This window comes from Rosa chinensis, chromosome 2 (genome assembly GCF_002994745.2).
Source record: "Rosa chinensis cultivar Old Blush chromosome 2, RchiOBHm-V2, whole genome shotgun sequence".
Taxonomy (NCBI): Eukaryota; Viridiplantae; Streptophyta; class Magnoliopsida; order Rosales; family Rosaceae; genus Rosa; species Rosa chinensis.
This window is the reverse complement of record NC_037089.1, coordinates 61,018,652-61,037,558: the sequence shown is the minus strand read 5'-3', so window position 1 is coordinate 61,037,558 and position 18,907 is coordinate 61,018,652. Positions and strand designations below refer to the sequence as shown.

Sequence of the window (18,907 nt, the reverse complement as noted above, 5' to 3'; positions counted from 1 at the left end):
CACACAAAATGTTATTGACCAATAGGAAAGAAACCAACTAAAATGTTTTATAAATTTAATCCATATATTATATGCCTTGATATGTATTCATACCTAAGTAACCCTAATTTCTAACAAAAGTCACATTTAAAACAATGATTTGTCAAATATACTTCTCGATCACCCACTATCAAATAATGCATCTAACAGGGTCTTTACTTTGAATCTCATCGCATCTGATACTTATCTCTTCCCTAAATTACTTTATGTTATGCCTCCGTACGAAATTGTGATTGATCAATAAATTCTGTGTTTTTTTTTTCCTGCACAAGTAATAGGAATTAATGTTTAACTTAAGTAAAAAGCCAAGTGTTTTCAATAACTACGAAGTACAAAATAATTTTTTAAACGAAAATGTATCAACAGATTGACAACTTGCTAATTAATTATGCCTAATACAAAATCATGATGTCAATCAGCAAACCTTTCTGTCCATTGAAAAAAGCATAATATACTCACAAGAATATCAAAGAAAATGAATATTACAAATCTTTCAAAAAAAAAAAAACAAAAAAAAAAAATATATCACAGACCTTTTTCCCTTTCCTCTCTTTCAGTAGTTTCCCTCATACTCATACAGTCCATTTCCAGATCTTGACTCTAACATCAACCTTGCACTTGGCATTACTAGTCGAAGCCTTCGCAGCAGCTTTCGCAGTAGGAAGAGAAGTAACCTTAATCCCTTCGCAATGAACCCTAATTCCGATTTTTGGAGTCTTCACCCCGAAAACCTTCACTCTCACTTTGGTGTCCAACCTCACCTTCAGTCCCAACCCAGCTTTGCTCTTCATCTCAGCCTTCAACGTGGTGACGTCACTGCTCTCGAGTGGTTTGCCGCTGCTTGTAATCCTAGCCTTCAGGAGAGTCGTGTTCTTCTTTCCGTGAGTGAAAGCCGGTATGGATCCGTCACCGACGTCTATATCGTCTTTTGAGAGGATGGAAATGGCGATGGGGTTGTAGAAGAAGACGAGTTTCTTGTTGGGGTTCCGGCCGGTGACGTTGATGTCAAAACGGGAGGTGAGCTGGTTGGAGGAGGTGATGTTGAAGGTGGAGAGCTTGAGGGAGGTGACGGAGAAGGTCGGGCGTTGGGGCTTGTATATGAGGTAGAAAACAGCGCCGCATATGGCTCCAATGAAGATTTGGAGGATGAGAAGGAAAATGATCCAGAGGCAGCAAGAGCAGCAGCGGCTGCGGCTGCGGCGGTGGAGGTGGGGTTGAGGGCGGTAGGCAGGGCGCGCGTTGCTGTAGAGCTGCGCTTTCGTAGCGGGGAAGGCTGGGTTTGGGGCTGCCGCGCCGTTGGTGGCGGGCTTGGCAGATGGGTAGACTCTGTCTGTCATGGTGGAGTGAGTGCTATGAAAGAAAGAAAGAATTGAAAGGGTGTTTGATATTTTTGTGGGAGAGAAAATGAGGAATTAGAGAGTAGATAAAGCTGTCCTGGCTCAGAAAGAGAGAGAGAGAGACCAAAGTATTTTGTGTTATAGAGAAAGAGAGAATTAGAGAAAGGTGTGGAGGTGATGTAAAGGGTGGAATAAGTATAAGGTGAAATGGCAATTGGCAAAGGGAGGGAGACAGCAACATTATAACTAAAAAGAATTAGGTAATGGCCACGCACTTTGACTGGCGCGTGTAATAAGGCAATTGTTTTGTAGTTTTGGATGAAGAAAATGAAAATCTTTCATTGTGATCGAGAAGGAATCTGTACTTGTACTGTAAACAATTCGTTAAAATTGTAGTTTTGGAATTTTGGGTGACATGATATGCTTGGATGCACGTATCTTACCTGATTTTGCCAGTGCCCTGCAAGCTCTTGTACTTATTGTTCTATCCAAAATGGGTGTGTAGATCTTCTTGCTTTCTCATCTGCTATATGTTTTCACTAATTAGGTCAATCTGATGTAGAACCCAGTGTATGTGACTAATCTCAATATTGCTGTCTCATCCTGTCCTTCGTTCATAAATGACTTGAGTCATTTTTTTTCTGTTATGCGAGGCGAGGAAGGCGGCGTTGGAAGTGAGCCCGGAAGAAGGAAGAAGAAAGAGATAAAATGAAGAAAAAAAAAATAACAGAAAAAAAAATTTATATATAAAAAAAAAAGAACTGAGGGCATAATGGATATTTTGGTGTCAAAAATTGATATCGTGTACTGATAGTGGGTCGAGTTTCATATTTCGTGTACCGAAATGTTTGGTTTGAAATTTTGTGTATAAGAATTATTAGTGGCATTTACTTGGTGTACTGTTTGCGAAATTTTCCCATCTCAATATTGTCGTATAAGCTTATGATAGAACCAATGATGTTGTCAATAAAAACTATTGAGAATACCTTGCAAATTAAAACACTATCCCGCAAAGCCAAAGCTTCAATTCAACGCACGGGGCAAACCGAATTTTTATAGCTGAGGCTAAGATAGGATTCCTACTTTTCTAGCCTCATTTCTTCGAAAAAAAAAACATATAGCAGATTAGCAGCGTGGTTAATGTGATTAACTGATCTCTCAAACTATGGCTGCTTAGTTTAAGTTCTTTTGAGAATCTCTTTTCAATAGTATTCATAATGTACGTTGCATTGTGTACCGTTTATACAGCTCGGTGTGACGCTTACTAGGAGTAATTATATTATTTTGCCACGTGTCTTTATTTGGATACACCCTGCTCACTTGGTCCGTTGGAGGCATTTGAGTCTATATATGGACCAGATCCAACGGCAATGGTTCTATCCTTGCAATAGAAGCATTGCATGCAATTATATAGGTCATGAGTTCATCAATTATTTTTCGATGTTCATCAATTGGTTTTTAGTATTTGCCACTTATGTATGGAATAGTTCATGTGCCATGTTGTACTAGTAATTTTAATAATTGTGAATAAGATAAATAAATCATTGTATAATATTAATTTATTTTATTTTTTATTTTTTTGATATTATGTTTTTTTTTGAAATAAAAGTTGAATATCAATAGATCAACAGCCAAAAGGCTATAGTCCACAAAGTTTACATAAGAAAGCCAAAACAGAACTAAACGAATGACTACCCTATCCAAGCTATAGCAAACTACTAGAGTCTCTGTTGCGCTCGCAAATTTGCAAGCCTATACAAAAGAGATCGAACCTCGCCTTCTACGGAAGAAATATTCAACTAACCCTTACTTGCCAGCTGACACGCAATTGTGGTACAAACACTGATTAGAAACGTCATAGAAGACATATATATAGAAGATTCACCACATTCACATAGACTTGAAGGAAATAAAATGCAATTAGTAAAGAGCTATCTCCTTCCCTTTCGGGTTAGAGTCTGCTCCGCCACCTGCATTGTCAAGCTTGGGGAGAAGCTTTTTCTTTGCTGTCCTACTCTCGTCTCCCTGCTTTGCTTTCTTCTTTTCCCCATAGGGTAGTTTGTTTCTCCTACCTGCAGGTCTCCCCCTCTTCCTCTTCACCTGGAGATGTTGTTCCTCAGTCTGCTGCACCGGCACCAAACCTAGCTGTTCCGGTTCCAAGTTCAAGTTCCGTTTTCCAACAGCTAGACTCAACTTGAGCTTTTTCAGAGAAATAGTGATGTTGTCATCCTCCCTATGTCTTCTCTTCCCCGTGAAACTGTCTGATACAGCTATCATCTCAGTCAGTTCGTTTTACGCTGAGGTCGGTTCATTAGCGCAGTCGGATTGTGGAGCAGCCGCTCCGGCAGTTGATTGGGAAGTACATGCAGTTCGGAAAACCACATCCTGTCCTCCCATACAAAACCTAGTATGGACTCCTGCATTCATTATGCTAATCGACGCTGAACTCGAGGTCGAACCATTGTTACCAACAAGCTGCATCTCCGGCACAGAAGCATTAGTCCCCTGTGATGTACCTAAGACCGTGCGTGTTGATACATCATTCTCCTCCAAAGGAGGTCCAGAGCATGGAAGGCCTACATGAGTAACCAGGCCACATGTCAAGCATCAACCAAATAGTTTGTCAAACCTAAACTTGCATAAAAACTCGACTTCATCCTCCACCAAATACCATCGTTGAAAGGGCAGAGGCCGGTTAAGAGGGATTTCCACCCGGATTCGAAGCTTCCCAACCTTCTTGGCCTGTTTGTCAATCTCCTTGAAGTCGCCTAGGGTAAACCCGATCATAGTCATCACCCTCTCAGAACGAAACGCAGGAGGGATGCCTTGCAAAGTGATCCAGTAAGAGGCTGAGGTGAAAGATACCGATTCAATAGCAACCACGCCATCGTAGTAGGCTAGGGAAACCAGAGCATGATTGTAACCCCATGGAGCTCCCTTCCAGATCCAATCCCGATCGGTAATGTCAGATAGAGTGAAAAGAACCCTTTGCCCCTCCGCCTCCTCGACGCGCAGTGAACCATTCACCCTCCATGCATTCCGGAACATCCCCAAAAAAGATCCATTCTTGTACTCCCAAGCGGTGAGAAGCTTCCCCACCATAAACACGTCTGCCTGTCACAGACCCTTCCCTTGTGTAGGTCACAGATCGACCTGCTTCCTTCCCTCAGCAATCGCAAGAGAAGAAGCCAGTCGAGCTGCCATGGCATCAACAGAAGACATTGTTGATGGTTGCACATAAACCCTAACCCTAAGAGAAAAGGAGGCGGCTTTGTTTTTTTCTTTTGGAAACTAGTTTACTTTTTTTGATACTATGTTGTTTGATCAACTAGTAATCACTACTAGCTATTTGGCCTATGGCCACAGGACTATTGGGTACTACACATTTTCGGTGGCTTTTATACACTCTATAGGGACGGTCAGAATTTTTTTGTGGCAAATTAAGACATGGTCACGGTATCTGTCCCCAGTTCTACCACAATCCCATTATCTGAAGCTTTTTACAACTTGGCCACAGATGATATTCAACTTCCGTCCCCAAATTTGACATATATTCTTAATATCAGGCACTGTTTGTAAGAGTCTCGCCATCAATGACATTTTAATAATAAAAGTATAGATAAACAACAATTTAAAAAGTTTGCATCCGTGGCCTTTTGATAAAATATGACTTCTTTATTATGTCTAATAGTTTAGGTATTAGTTGTAAAAAAAACAATAACATAAAAACAAAACTGGAAAGATATACTTTTCATTGGAACTCGGTGGCTAAAGGGCTAAACACCCCTGTTCCTCTTCATTGTAGAAAGATCAGAGCAAACACGGATCCATTAGAAAGGCTAGAATCTGACGATCTGCCACCAGATTAATTTGTTCTCCCATAAATCTTTCTCAATCTTCAGAGAATGAAGCGTTGTATTATTCGTCCTTCTATCCACGCAATTCTCTGTCTTCGTTCGTGATCAAGTTGGGCGGCTGTCAAACGGTGTTTACCCCCTTTCCATTGAAGTAGGAAGGGTCTTTCTGAAGCAAATTGAAAAGTAAGCTATCTGGTACTTGATTCTTCTATGTAATGGGCATTTAGAGATTGACATGGCTTCTCCATATCCTAATCAATTTTGTAGTCTATGCAATTTTAACTTCTTGTCAAGTTTGTTTGATGATATATCAGAACACCCATTGGTTTCCTTGGCTCTATAGACATAAGGTGCTTTTATTTGATAAATTGAGCTTCACCGAAGTGTTTCGGTTGTTAATGGTTAGTGCTGTGTCATTTGTACCTACAGGCTTCTTATGTTGGTATGGATAAAGAGTGGGTATTTCTTGATCGCAGAACAGATGAGTATATGGCTGCATTGCGTGCATTTATCAACCACTCCTTGTTAGTTGCTAGTTTTGAGGGTAAAATCAAGTGTCCTTGTATAGAATGTTACAATTGTGGCTGGAGATCACCAAAAGAGGTTGAAGATCATCTTAAAGTAGATGGCATGTGCCCAAACTATCTTCATTCACGCTGGAAGTGGCATGGCGAGCCATTGCAATTGAGTAACATGGGAGAACCTCCTTTAGGGGCTGCTGATATAACAGCTATGCTCCACGATGCGTTTGGTATGCACGGTCCTAGTAATGATGACAATGTTCAAGAAGAAGATGCGCCTCCGCAGAACCTCACTCCTGATGCTGAAAAATTCTATCGTTTGATTGAAGAGGGTAAAACCGAATTGTACCCAGGTTGTGGGAAGTCAAAACTTGATTTCATGTTGCAGTTGTATCAACTCAAAGCTATAAACTGTTGGACTGATGTGTCTTTCACAGGTTAGTGTCCTCAATTGTTGTGCGATCAAGTTATGAGTGCATTTTCAAACTTGGTAGCTAATATGTATCCACTTTAGTTGTTTTTGTCTTAATTTTTATTTTCCTCATTCGAACTATCTAATTAGATTGAAATATGACATTGGAACGCTGCATCTACAAGTACCGAACCTTGCTACTGACAACTATTATTAATAAATGTGCATTTAAATACATTATCTTAGACTCATCATACATAAAAACGGTCTAAATCTATATATAACTGAAATGCAATTCCTTATCAGTTTATTAAAGTTATGATGAGATATAGGAGTAACAACTATAAAGATTAATAAATCAACTAAACTGGGCAACCAGGATTCCTTTTGTTGAACGAAACTGGACAAGACAAATTTGCATGACTTGTGCCAAGAATTAATAATTAACAATGGTAACTGCTTAAACATAGTATCTGGTATACAATTAATCATTATTTTTTGGTCAAATGATATGTATGGCAGTTTGTTATTTGCTTAAATAACATGTCAGATACTCACATGTTTAGTAGGACCTAAAATTTATCTATTTTCTGTGCCATCCTTCTATCCTACAGTACCCTTTACTACATGTTGTAGCCTATTGCAAACTGCCAACTAAATGTAATATTTACTATTTGCTCAGGCTTGTTGAACATGTTAAAAGTATGGTTTCCTGAAGCAAACCTTCCTACTAATTTCTACCAAACGAAGAAGCTCATAACTGATTTGGCATTGCCTTATGAAAAGATAGATGTATGCCCTAAGGACTGTATGTTGTTTTGGAAAGAACATGCTGACCTTGATAAGTGCAAAGTGTGTGGCGCCAGTCGATACAAGTCCAAGAGCAGGTCTGGACGTACTAGAGTTGCTCATAAGGTATTACGTTATTTTCCATTGGGACCTCGACTTCAACGTCTTTACATGTCACGCCACACAGCTCAGAGTATGGTGTGGCATTCTGAAGAGAGACCTGATGATGAAGTTCTTAGACATCCTGCTGACTCACCAGCCTGGAAACATCTTGACACAATGTATCCAAACTTTGCCTCAGACCCACGAAATGTTCGTCTTGGGTTAGCAAGTGATGGATTTAATCCTTTCGGTATGATGAGTCTGTCCCATAGCACGTGGCCAGTTGTGATGTCAGTCTACAACCTTCCGCCGTGGCTTTGTATGAAACAACCTTACTTGATGCTTTCATTGCTCATTCCTGGTCCAAAAGGTCCTGGAAAAGATATAGATATATTCCTGCAGCCTTTAGTTGAAGAGTTGAAAAATTTGTGGAACCAAGGGATACCTACTTATGATGCATTCAAGAAAGAGACTTTTGACATGCATGTTGCGGTTATGTGGACCATCAACGACTTCCCAGCATATTCTATGCTATCTGGTTGGAGCACTAAAGGCAAATTAGCATGTCCACAATGTGCATTTGGCACCAAGTCTACACGGCTAAGACATGGCCGAAAAGAATGCTACTTGGGACATCGTCGATGGCTTCCAATGGCTCATAAGTATCGCATGTTCAAGAAACCTTTTGACGGTAACATTGAGCTAGACCAACCACCAATTCCTATGACAGGTTTAGAGTGTTTGGCTTCATTACATGGATTGAAGTTTGAATATGGCAAGGGAGCTATCAACATGAAGGGACTAAAACGAAAAAGGGGAAAAAAGAAGAAAAAGTACTGTGGCCCGTGGAAGAAGAAAAGCATATTTTATGATCTTCCATATTGGAAGGACTTGCTTTTGCGACACAATCTCGATGTAATGCACATTGAGAAAAATGTCACTGAAAGTGTTATAGGAACCTTATTGGGTATGGATGGGAAAAACAAGGATTCTCTAAATGCACGCTTGGACTTGCAGGAACTTAATTGTAAGCCTAAGTACCACCCAAAATTAGTTGGAGGTCGTTGTACTTATGACCCTATGCCTTTTACTTTGAAGGTCACTGAAAAATCATTGTTTTGCGAGATATTATCTCTTGCTCTGCTTCCGGATGGGTTTTCTTCTAATCTAGCGAGATGTGTTCGAAAAGCAGAACGAAAACTCGTGGGGCTGAAAAGTCATGACTGCCACATCATTATGCAGTATTTACTTCCCCTGGCAATTCGCCATTCGCTGCCAAAAGAAGCCAAAGTTGTTTTGCTAGAGCTTAGCTCATTCTTCAGAAATCTCTGTACCAAAGTTGGAACCAAAGAACATTTCGAAGATTTGAGTAAACGAATTGCCATTACATTGTGTCATTTAGAGAGGTTAATGCCGCCATCATTTTTTGATGTGATGGTACACCTCACAATCCACCTTGCCGAAGAAGCAAAGATTGCTGGTCCTGTCCAATATAGGTGGATGTATCCTATTGAGAGGTTTGTTATTATATTCTGTTTCAGTTCATGTACTTGTAATCGAATACTTTTTGCATGTGTAAGTAATTATCATACACTTTGTTAAGCCACTTTAAAATTAAAGGTAATTGGTTTTTCAGGTATTTGCATACATTAAAAAAGTATGTGCGCAATCGAAATAGACCCGAGGGCAGCATCGCTATAGGGTATATTATTGAGGAAACACTAGGATTTTGTGCATTGTATTTGGGTGATGAAGTTGTTAGCAAAAGAAATAGACCCGGTCGTAACGCTGATTTCACTGGAGGTGGAACTCAAAATGGTCTCTCTGTATTTTCCGGACATGGACGATCACTTGGCAGTAAGCAACTCATTCATCTTGAGCACGTACAGTGGGAACGGGCACATCGAGCTGTTCTATTCGGTTGTCCAGAGGTTGCAGAATATATCAGGTATAAAACTGAGGTTGAGTAATGTGAGGAGGATGTTTTATACCATTTATGAATCAATTTGCAATGAGAAGGTGATGTTGTCTAAGTAGTAGTTTATATTTGCCTTTGTTGTGTTCTTGGTAATGATTAATTTGATGAAACTCTTTTGGAATGACATACCTTTTCATATTAAATTTAAGCATATCACATTATACATTTGATGGTTTTAGCTCCGGTATCATCTAACAGACTTTAGGAGAACTTATCTCACATTATACATTTGCTTTAAAGATGACATGTAGTTGCATTATCGGGGTACAATTCTTATAGACACAACTGATATATACTATTACTTTAAATGCAGCCAACATGAGAAACTAATTATAGATAATCGACTTCCACGTGAGACGAGAAAGGCCGCGCAAGCACGAGCACATAAGGAGTTTCCTGGATGGTTTGGTACACATGTAAGCACGAAATGTAGATGTATTACATTGTGAATAAATTTTTTTTTTCTTACAAAGTTACTACTCTGAATTGTTGGTCTTTGCATGTACATACTTAAATGCTAAGCAAGAGGGCTCCACTGTAACTTCAGTAGGAGTCAATCTATAATGCATGTACATTTGTTGGCAATCTTCCTAGGGTTGATTGACTGACGTTGTGAATGTGGATTAGGGGTCTTCATATTTATCTTTCTAACAAACTCACAGTTAACTTAATCGCAAAAAAATAAAAATTGTAATAAATAAAAGAAAACATCATATCGTTATGTAGATGCTTTATCTAACAGACTTATATGTATATGCTACTTGTGTATATGTAGTAATTTATAAGTAGAAGATTTAAGTGGGAAGCTTTTACTTTTGTAGATTCAATCACAGATTGATGATGGAGTTGAAATACATGAAGACTTGCAAGCATTGGCTAGGGGTCCAAACCATTGGACAGGTCGCTTCTTGTCATATATTATCAACGGTTTTCGATTTCATGTGAAATCAATTGATGTGGAAGGGAACACGCAGAATAGCGGTGTTTTTGTGAGGGCGGTGGAAGATAACTATGTCTCTGCTCGAGATCATAATCCAAGGGCTGCTCTTCTTGACTATTACGGTGTAGTGAAAGACATAATTGAGTTAGACTATCACCGTGGGCGCAGAGTGGTGTTGTTCGACTGTGACTGGATTGATGGAAGGGTTAGAGATCGATATATAAAAACTGATGAATATGGTTTTGTGTTGGTTAACTTCAAGCACTTGCTTCCAGGGCCAGATACATTTACCCTTGGGTCAAATGCCAATCAACTATTTTATGTTAAGGATCCCACGCAGCCCGATTGGCATGTTGCAGTAAGAACAAGACCACGAGATTTATTTGATATGGGTAACATTATGAAAGATGACATAGCAGCTCCTCAAAATTTAGAACCGTTACTTGTTGCTGACGAAGACGTTCAAGTAAGAACTGATATGCCTGGGATTGTGGTTGACTGATACCTTAGGTACCACATTAAATCAGGCTATATTTTGGTGTATAGATCTTGTGCATTTATATTAACAATTTGCTCTTTTAATAATTGTATCATAAAGCTGTGTTACTTAGTGCTGATGCTTTCTCTAAGATCAAGTTGATTAAAGGGTTGGGATGCCATATATGATACAGCAGGAAATTTTGGTTTTTCTATATGATTCCGATTATGGTCAGAAAATAAAAGAATTTGATCCGAGTATTTTATACTGTTTTGCTCTTCCTGATGCTCTTTTTTTTTTATGTCAGAAAACTATCTCACAAGATCTGGAGTTGGAATTGCTTTTTGCGGGCATGACTCTATCAACTGAACCTTTCAAGGGAATGCTTATGTGGAAGGTGAAAGTATTGAAAATGGTATTGGTGTTGTGAAGCTAATGGGACACTACAGTGGTAATAGTTCTCATTTCATGTCTACATTTTCGTATCCAACAGCTGTATGCAAATATTGAAACCGATGCTTAATCTTTGTAATAGTTATGTTCCGATTCCTTATACAGCTTTCATCTTGAACTGGAATTCCTGATACAGATTTCATAGCCATGTATGCTACACTTGCCATTCAAGATGTGGACTGTTGTTTGATTCCAAAATGAAATTGCTTCTCTGTGTACCAAAATGAAATTGCAAGCCCCATTCCAAAGCTTTTCAACCCATTTTCTTTTTATCCCAGTAACTCTGCAATAAAAATCCTTTTTGGGGTTTTTCGTTTTTCTTTTATTTCAAGATATCCTGTTGAGAAATCAAACATCACAGCCACTGATCTTTTTTAATTTGAATTTCTTTACTGTCTAGGGAATAAATTTTTACGGTTTGTGTCATTACCTTGATAACGATTGATTCAATTATTGACCAAATTTAGTTGGGTTTGATTAAGGCAGTGTTTTTGATTTTCAATGGTTGATATTGTCAATTGTGTGCTTTGCAGCAAGTTCATAATAGGAAGTTGCGATACAAAGCTTCTAGAACTGCTGGATTGTAAAGATTGCTCAACTCTTGGGCATTGTATGCAAAAGTAAGGTAACTTTTTTTCCTTCTCCAACTATGTATGAACTATCAAAAGTGATACGATGTTTTGCTATTGCGTTCAAGTCATGAATGCGATCTGTACACAAATGGTAGAAAGCAATTAGAGGCTCAGAACAGTTAGTATGAAGCTTATGATTACATTGATGAGTGGATAAATTACTGTTAGGTTTGAGGAAAAGATTTATACTGCTGCGACTAGCAGTAGATTTATGTATATCTATGATTTCTTGAAACTTTCTATTGGTGGAGTCCCATATTCTGAGTAAATACCTGTTAGTTTTTATTTTTTAACTCTTTTTGGAACCATAAATGGAGTACATCCTCAATTTTAGAATAGCTTAATGACTAGAATGGGAAGCTGCACATAGACCTCATTGGGTTTTGCAAATGGAAAGAAACAGTTCTAACATATATACACATCCCTTGCTTACATAACTTGCCCTCTAGAACAAACTAGCATAGTATACGAAGAAAACAAGGACATAATCAGCATAGAACGACCTTAACAACTAAAATGTCGACCAACATTGAAAGTAAATTTAGGCTACCAAAGATAAACTCAAAATGATTCATTTTTTGGAAACTTTTCCTTCTTTGGCTCGAGAGTTTTAGCTATGCTCCTGTCCAACCATTCTTTTGTTAACTTGGGTTTATATTGTGGGGATGCAATAGATGTACCAACCTTTGTAACTGGAGATGAAACAACCCCCACAAATGAATCCGCACAGCTCTCAGGTGTTCGGTTTCCAGGAAAATGTGCGGTGCTTTCGTAATCGGCATTTGAATCCTCGGTTAACTCAAGGCTATCAGTTGGAAGATGGGCTGTAGGTGACAAATGAGGGCCTGAGTTTCGTCGACTCCTATTGACACGCGGTGGTGTTGTGAATTGGTAGCCGCCGTTGTTTGGGTTTGGTCGAGTGGAGAGATTTTCTGGTACATCCCTGCATTCGGCGTACTTGCCAAGATAGATGCCTAGTATCTCTTTGGATAATCGAGTATTTGGGTTAGGCGGTGTATTAGATGAGGATGCTGGTGAATGAGGAGGTTGATTTTCAGGAGATGGACCCTCCTTGAATAACACCTTAGCACTCTTGGATGCAGAACCTCTCTTCATTTTGTGAACCTGAAAATAGGGAGTGAAATGAATGAAAATGTAATGCTAGTATCGGAGTTATATAGTACACAAAAAGTAACAACAACAATGTCAAACAAGACCATTGTCAAATTTAGAATAATGAAAACTTGGTATATTATTGGTGTTGAATCATAACTAGAACGAAACTTTTGAACACAGCAGAATAGAAGCAGAAGGAATCTCACATGTTAGCAAGTTGGAATCATCATCACTGATCAGAAATGAACAAGAATCAATTGCATTTTTACAGCTGCAACAGTGATTGATAGGAAATTGGAATATACCAAAATGAAATTTAAATAACATAATAACCAATATGGCCGTGGCCAATTGGTAACAACTTGAAAATTAAAAATTAAAATGGCCGTGGCCAATTCCTACCACTTGAAAACTAAAAGTTGAAAACTTAAGGTATAAATCTAAAGCGGCAAAACTTAGGGGGAATGGGTCAAACTTAGCGGCAAAAGCAGAAAAAGATTATATTCTAATTAATTAATTGTAATATAATATTAGAGATAAGATTGGGAATCATAAAGAAATCCCTAATCCACCAAAATTCCCAAATCAATCGTGCTTTGTCTTGCCGAACAAAATCCACACTCCCCAGTTCTACGACTACGAGCACAAAATTCCCAAATCAATCGTGCTCTGTCTTGCCGAACAAAATCCACACTCCCCAGTTCTACGACTACGAGAACAAAATTCCCAAATCAATCGTGCTCTGTCTTGCCGAACAAAATCCACACTCCCCAGTTCTACGACTACGAGGTTCTGATCAGACCTCGCTAGTCATCAGATCATTTCACAAGTAAGATTAACATATTGTTAAACTCATATTTTTATACAATATCATACACTACTATGCATGCTCCAGATTCATATTACTATTTGTCTCAAGTAAATCGGAGTCCAACTTATGTTATAGATTGTGTGATTCGATGAGGTTAATCAGGTATATGATGAAATCGGAAAAAGCTTTGCATGTTTCTCATAATAAAGTGCTATAATCAAATGTGCAGATGATTCCTCAAACTGAAGGCTTGTTTGTGAACTTGACTGAAGACTATGAGACACAAGTCCGAGAAGGTGGAGGTCTTTCAGATGATGATGAATTCATGAGGATGATGAATATTCCCACTGCAAATAATACCAACATTGGAAGGCTGGAATCATCCCCACCTATCAACATGAATGAGACGTTAAGCTCATCTGACAATCCAAATGTTGGCAATGAGGTGCCAACTGAACCTGGAGTAAATGACGATGAGAGCGGTGCACAAAGTAGACCGCTTAACATTCCAAGTGTTGGCAATGAGGTGCCAACTGAACTTGGAGTAAATATCGATGAGAGCGATGCACAAAGTAGATTAAGTAAGAAGCGTAAGCGAAAGACGCGAAAAACTCGAGGAAAGAACAAGCCCAAGTTTGGATTGCAAGGTCGAGAAAAAGTACAATTTAATGCCATTGGGCAGCCTGTTGCCCCAGATGATAAGGTAGCACAATTAGGTCGGTTCATTGGACAACTTGCAGCTGAATGCTCCAATTTTCCTCTCAATGCTAAAAATTGGGCTGAGCTTTGTAGGAATGGGAAAGTAGAGGAGGCATGGCTGACTATTCAAGTAAGCAATTACCTTCAATGCATTGTTGTTGTAGATACAATAAATATTGTGCTTGAGGTATTTACTTTAAATGCATTATATACTTAGGATGCATTAGATTGGTCGGATCCTGAAACTCTAGCTTTGGCATCTGATATCAAAGATGTGATTGTGGATAAATTACATGAGCGATGGAAGTCCTTCAAATACAAGATGAAAAAAAAATGGTATACACCATTCAAGGGAATGGAAAGGAGGTTTATATGTGGGAATAAGCACATTCACGCAGGGCAATGGCGTGCTTTGGTGAGTAGGTGGGACGAAACCAAAAATCAGGTACATTGTTTCTCTTGTTTTGAATGTTAATGTAATGATGTTTGAGTACATAAGCTGTGCTCTAAGGACTACATGTAATAATAGTTCACTTCAATGTAGGAGGTTGCAGAGACAAATATAACAAATCGACAACAATTAAAGTTGCACCAGACAACGGGAACAAAAACCTATGCTCAAATGCGATATCAATGGGTAATGATTTCCTAAAGCATATACAACCACTCCACCAACATTCAACCACTAATGGTCAGTTTTATATTCAGCAGGTTGTTGATGATATTAAATAGGTAATTGATATTCACCAAAGTTAAGTTGTTGTAATTGATGTATATCATATTTATTATTAGCTTCATTATCTGCAAACGTGTGGTAGGGATGAGTAAAAAATTTTAATTATCTCGTAGAATATTCACTTGACAGTTATTTGTTTTAATAAATACAGTCATGCTGCTGCAGCAAAGGAGCTTGATGAGTATACTAATATCTCTTCTTCTGTTTTTATGATGAGAATGCATTTACTAATGTTGATGGACATGTATGATTCCTTATATTTGCTAATTGTAGTTGCTTCAGTTTCCTGCCCCATTATTTGTCTTCAACTTTGTCAATTGATTCTTTCATTGTTTCGTGTTATCGACACAACTTATGATAATAATTTTGTTTGTAGGAACGTAAACATCCTGAAGAAGTACTTGATAGGGTGACATTCTTTGGCCTTGTATACTCATTAAGCAAGAAAGATCCAACTAACCCTCAGCCTAGTAATGAGGAAGCTAAGAAAAAATTTGTGAGTGCTGTAAGGGCTATGGTGTTTCAAATTTCGGTTTTGCAATCAGTTTTCATTATTGTGCTATTATATGTCAATGCAAATAGCTAGCTTATTTACTATCAATTCATAAAGTATGCTGATGATAGGTGTATTGATCAAGTATATAAAGAAACATATTGTATTGATATAGAAGAATATTATCCAGAAGACGGTTATTAACTGTATATGTGGTTAAATTATTGTACTTTGTAAGTAATAAATTCTACAATATACCATGGTTTCATAAATGCTCTTGTTCAATTATAGAGCAGGTCACATAGAGCATCAGAAAAACTTTAATTCAATATAGCTTGTTATTAATTTTCTGGATATGATTGGTTGGCATTATGATAGGGTTGTCCAAAAATAGAGTCAATAGCAGTAAACAAGTAGATTTTTGACGATTAAATTTGCAGGTTTTGAGTGATATAGCTTTTGAGTTGTTGCAGGATGAATTACAAGAGCTTGAGAATGATGTTCGAAATGAAGGTCGCGAAGTAACTTCTGAGGTTCGGAATGAAATATTTAACAAGGTAATGGGCCCTGAGACGCGTAATCGGGTGCGTGGATACGGAATTGGTGCAAAATGGGCAGATGTTCCAGGGATTATTACCCAAAAGAATGGGATGAAACATAAACTAATAGCCTTGAGTGAGGCATATGAAGCACAACATGTAGCAAATGAAAGAAGGGAAGCAGCTTTGGCCCAACAATTGAAAGAATCGGCTGAGAGGGAAGAGGCACTGCAAGCTTCTTATGCACAGCTGAACAAGAAGTTGGAATCATTGGAAACACAAGTGGGTGCTAATCCCTTGACTCAGATCTTTGCTGCAGCAGGGATAAATTCTATGGAATCATTGGATCTTGGCCGTCTCATACATTTTCTAAAGAAACCGGACAATCCTCAAGCAATATCTATTTCAAATGTGCAAATGGGTCACAATATCAATCAAAGTTGCACGACTTGTTAGGTAATGGTTAGAACTTTCTGCCCTTTTGAAAATATTAACTAGTGACTGTTTTTTGGAAATATGTAAAAGTAGACTTAGATCTACTTAGATTACCAGCTTCTACATCCAATCTTAGTTAGGGTGGATGTTTTGATAGAAACAAATTTCATTCTATCAAATTTCAATGTGGCTTAGAATGAGATTTGCTTTTGGTAAATGGAAGTTGTGATGGTAGCTTTTTAGATCTAGTGTTTGATATGTAGAACTTGAAAAGTCTGCTAGAATTCCTAGCATGGTATATTAAATGAAAATGTGTTAATAGTTTAGTTTATGTTGTTGCAGGTTGTGTTATTTTATTTTATTTTTTATCAGGTGTGTTGGAAAAATATACTACAATTTTTTTCATTCAAACTATAACTGTATCTTTGAGAAATTTATTTTTTATTTATTTATTTTTAGACTAGAGAATATAATTTGTCAATCTGCAAGTATAGCTGTAGTGAATGATTCATTCAGTAAATTTTATCTTTCTAAAAATTACCAGGTCACACTTTTATTACCATAAAGCATCTACAATGGGGCCCAATAGTAAAACCGGAATAGTCTGCAAAACCAGATCGATATTTTATTAAAATTTCCAAATAATTTTTTTTTTGATAATTTTGTACCAATTGGCCACTGATGAGTTTGATAAATTAAACAATTGATGTCTCAATATGGGGACTGATTTCAGAGTAGCAGAGGGTGTGAGTGATGTTATAATAATATATAGAAAACATTGGTTACTATTGATTGTCAGAAGGGAAAAGTAAGGCGCGTGAAATTTGTTTTGGCAATGGTACCTAAGATGGGACGGACAGATTTATCCGTGGCTAAGGGACACAAACCCCAAATGGAGTTGGTACAATTAGAGTCGGACATGGTATTGGAGGCTAAAGGCCAATAGCCACAGACTTCTCTCCCCAATAGTGTCAATAGCCATGAAATAGTGGTGGTGGCTATAGGCCAAATAGCTAGTAGTGAATAATCCTTGTAAAAGAAAAGCAAATATTCAAACAAACAAATGCTGTTATATATATAACCAGCTGTTGTTCTGATCTGACATGCATAGTAGATGATTTTTTTTTCAAATAAAAAAAAAACGAAAAGCACTTCTTCTGATTATTCTTTTTTTTTTTTTTTTGAATCTGATTATTCACATTTCATACCCCATATTTGTTCTGAGGAAGCTTCTTCTAACTAGCTAAGACCAGGGACCAGCAAAAGTTCTTTTAACCATACTTTAAGGATATATAACTCATTTTCTAAAGCAATGTGTACAATATAGGTAGAATTACTATTACATATATTTTTTAAGAAAATATAATTTTTAGCACCAAACCGCCTTGATGAAGTTAATCAACAGACAGATCCAGCTTCGATTTGACAGATCTATATATCGAGCTTACCTGCTTTGTACTTGGTTTGTTTGACTGACTCCACTCAACCTCTCTAGGCTGCCGCACGTGCAAACAAGATGTTCATCGTTCATCGTTCATCGTTCATCGTTCATCGTTCATCTTGCAAGTGAAGACCAAACCATTATATATATGCACCCAGATAAATCTTCCTACATGTTCCAAACTAAGAGTGCAATCTCATTGACGTAATAGTGCAATCTCATATCTAGCTGCTTTTTGTTTTTTGTTTTTTTGGATTAAATCTCATATCTAGCCGCTAAAACCTAAAAGTGCAATCATTTTGTGGCCCTTCAATATTTTCCCTTAAAACCCAGCAACATCAATTTCCCTCGACATTGGTTGCATTTTAGCATGTTTTTGACCATCTTATGATGTTGATTTCGATGAATGTAGTTGTTATCAAATTTTTAATATAACTTTATTCCCCGACAAAAAGTTATCTAATATATTAGTATTTTTGCAATCAACCCAACAATAGTTGCAAGCTTGGAACCAGCTGCAAACTTGACAGTATCCAAACTAGCTGTTAGGCTTCTCAATTCCTTAATAATTGACCGCAATGCATGCAATTGTCAATAACCACCTAATTCACTAAACTAATTGATTCCTCACCTTCCATTGCGTAATTTATTTATTTTGTTTGATATCATCCATCTGGACCTATCATATTTGTTTTCTTAAATCACACGTCATTTCCGGGAGCTTCTATTTTTTTTATATCTTCATGCCTGAATCTCAAAAAAGAGAAAGGCACATATGAAATTTTCTCCATTATCAAATATAGCCTATGTCCCATTTATGCACATGCACAGGGGCGGATCCAGGATTGAAACTTTGGACGGGCTGAGATTTCTTCAACAAAATATATATATATATATATATATATATATTATAGAAAATCTCGACGGTGAGAGAGAATTTTATTAATTTAAGAAAAATATACACCTAGTCAACGGAAGACGTAGTGAGCCTTACCCTTCAAATGCATATCTATACAAAACTAAAAAACAAAATCAATAACAAAATAAACGTGCAATGCAATACAAGAACCTAAACTAACTAAATCTAACTCTACGAGTT

At 37.7% G+C, this 18,907-nt stretch overlaps 2 protein-coding genes across 7 annotated transcripts; one reads left to right on the top strand and one right to left on the bottom strand.

Moving 5' to 3' along the window:
• Window positions 1-445: 445 nt before the first annotated feature.
• LOC112189984 (NDR1/HIN1-like protein 6) lies at window positions 446-1,544 on the bottom strand. The gene has a single exon (XM_024329399.2). The coding sequence runs from the start codon at window positions 1,374-1,376 to the stop codon at window positions 612-614; it is 765 nt and encodes a 254-aa protein (XP_024185167.1). The 5' UTR covers window positions 1,377-1,544; the 3' UTR covers window positions 446-611.
• A 3,575-nt stretch (window positions 1,545-5,119) lies between these two features.
• LOC112186204 lies at window positions 5,120-16,008 on the top strand. 6 transcript variants are annotated; one of them, XR_005805485.1, is made up of 9 exons: window positions 5,120-5,416; window positions 5,663-6,191; window positions 6,849-8,574; window positions 8,694-9,005; window positions 9,349-9,451; window positions 9,857-10,441; window positions 10,761-10,904; window positions 11,440-11,526; window positions 15,867-16,008. XR_005805485.1 is itself a non-coding variant. In XM_040513564.1 (8 exons), the coding sequence occupies exons 2-7, from the start codon at window positions 5,678-5,680 to the stop codon at window positions 10,881-10,883; spliced, it is 3,363 nt and encodes a 1,120-aa protein (XP_040369498.1). In that variant the 5' UTR covers window positions 5,120-5,416; window positions 5,663-5,677; the 3' UTR covers window positions 10,884-10,904; window positions 11,043-11,407. The 6 variants fall into 6 exon arrangements, 1 of the variants encoding a protein (XP_040369498.1); XR_005805483.1 differs by having other exon boundaries at window positions 11,440-11,531; window positions 15,867-16,004; XR_005805486.1 differs by lacking the exon at window positions 15,867-16,008 and adding an exon at window positions 13,695-13,749.
• The last annotated feature ends 2,899 nt before the right edge of the window (window positions 16,009-18,907 follow it).

Coding starts and splice junctions, on each gene's coding strand:
- LOC112189984 (XM_024329399.2), bottom strand. CDS start 1,376: ATGACAGACAGAGTCTACCCATCTGCCAAGCCCGCCACCAACGGCGCG.
- LOC112186204 (XM_040513564.1), top strand. CDS start 5,678: ATGGATAAAGAGTGGGTATTTCTTGATCGCAGAACAGATGAGTATATG. Junction 8,575..8,693: donor TGGATGTATCCTATTGAGAG/GTTTGTTATTAT, acceptor TTGGTTTTTCAG/GTATTTGCATACATTAAAAA. Junction 10,442..10,760: donor TTGCTGACGAAGACGTTCAA/GTAAGAACTGAT, acceptor TTTTTATGTCAG/AAAACTATCTCACAAGATCT.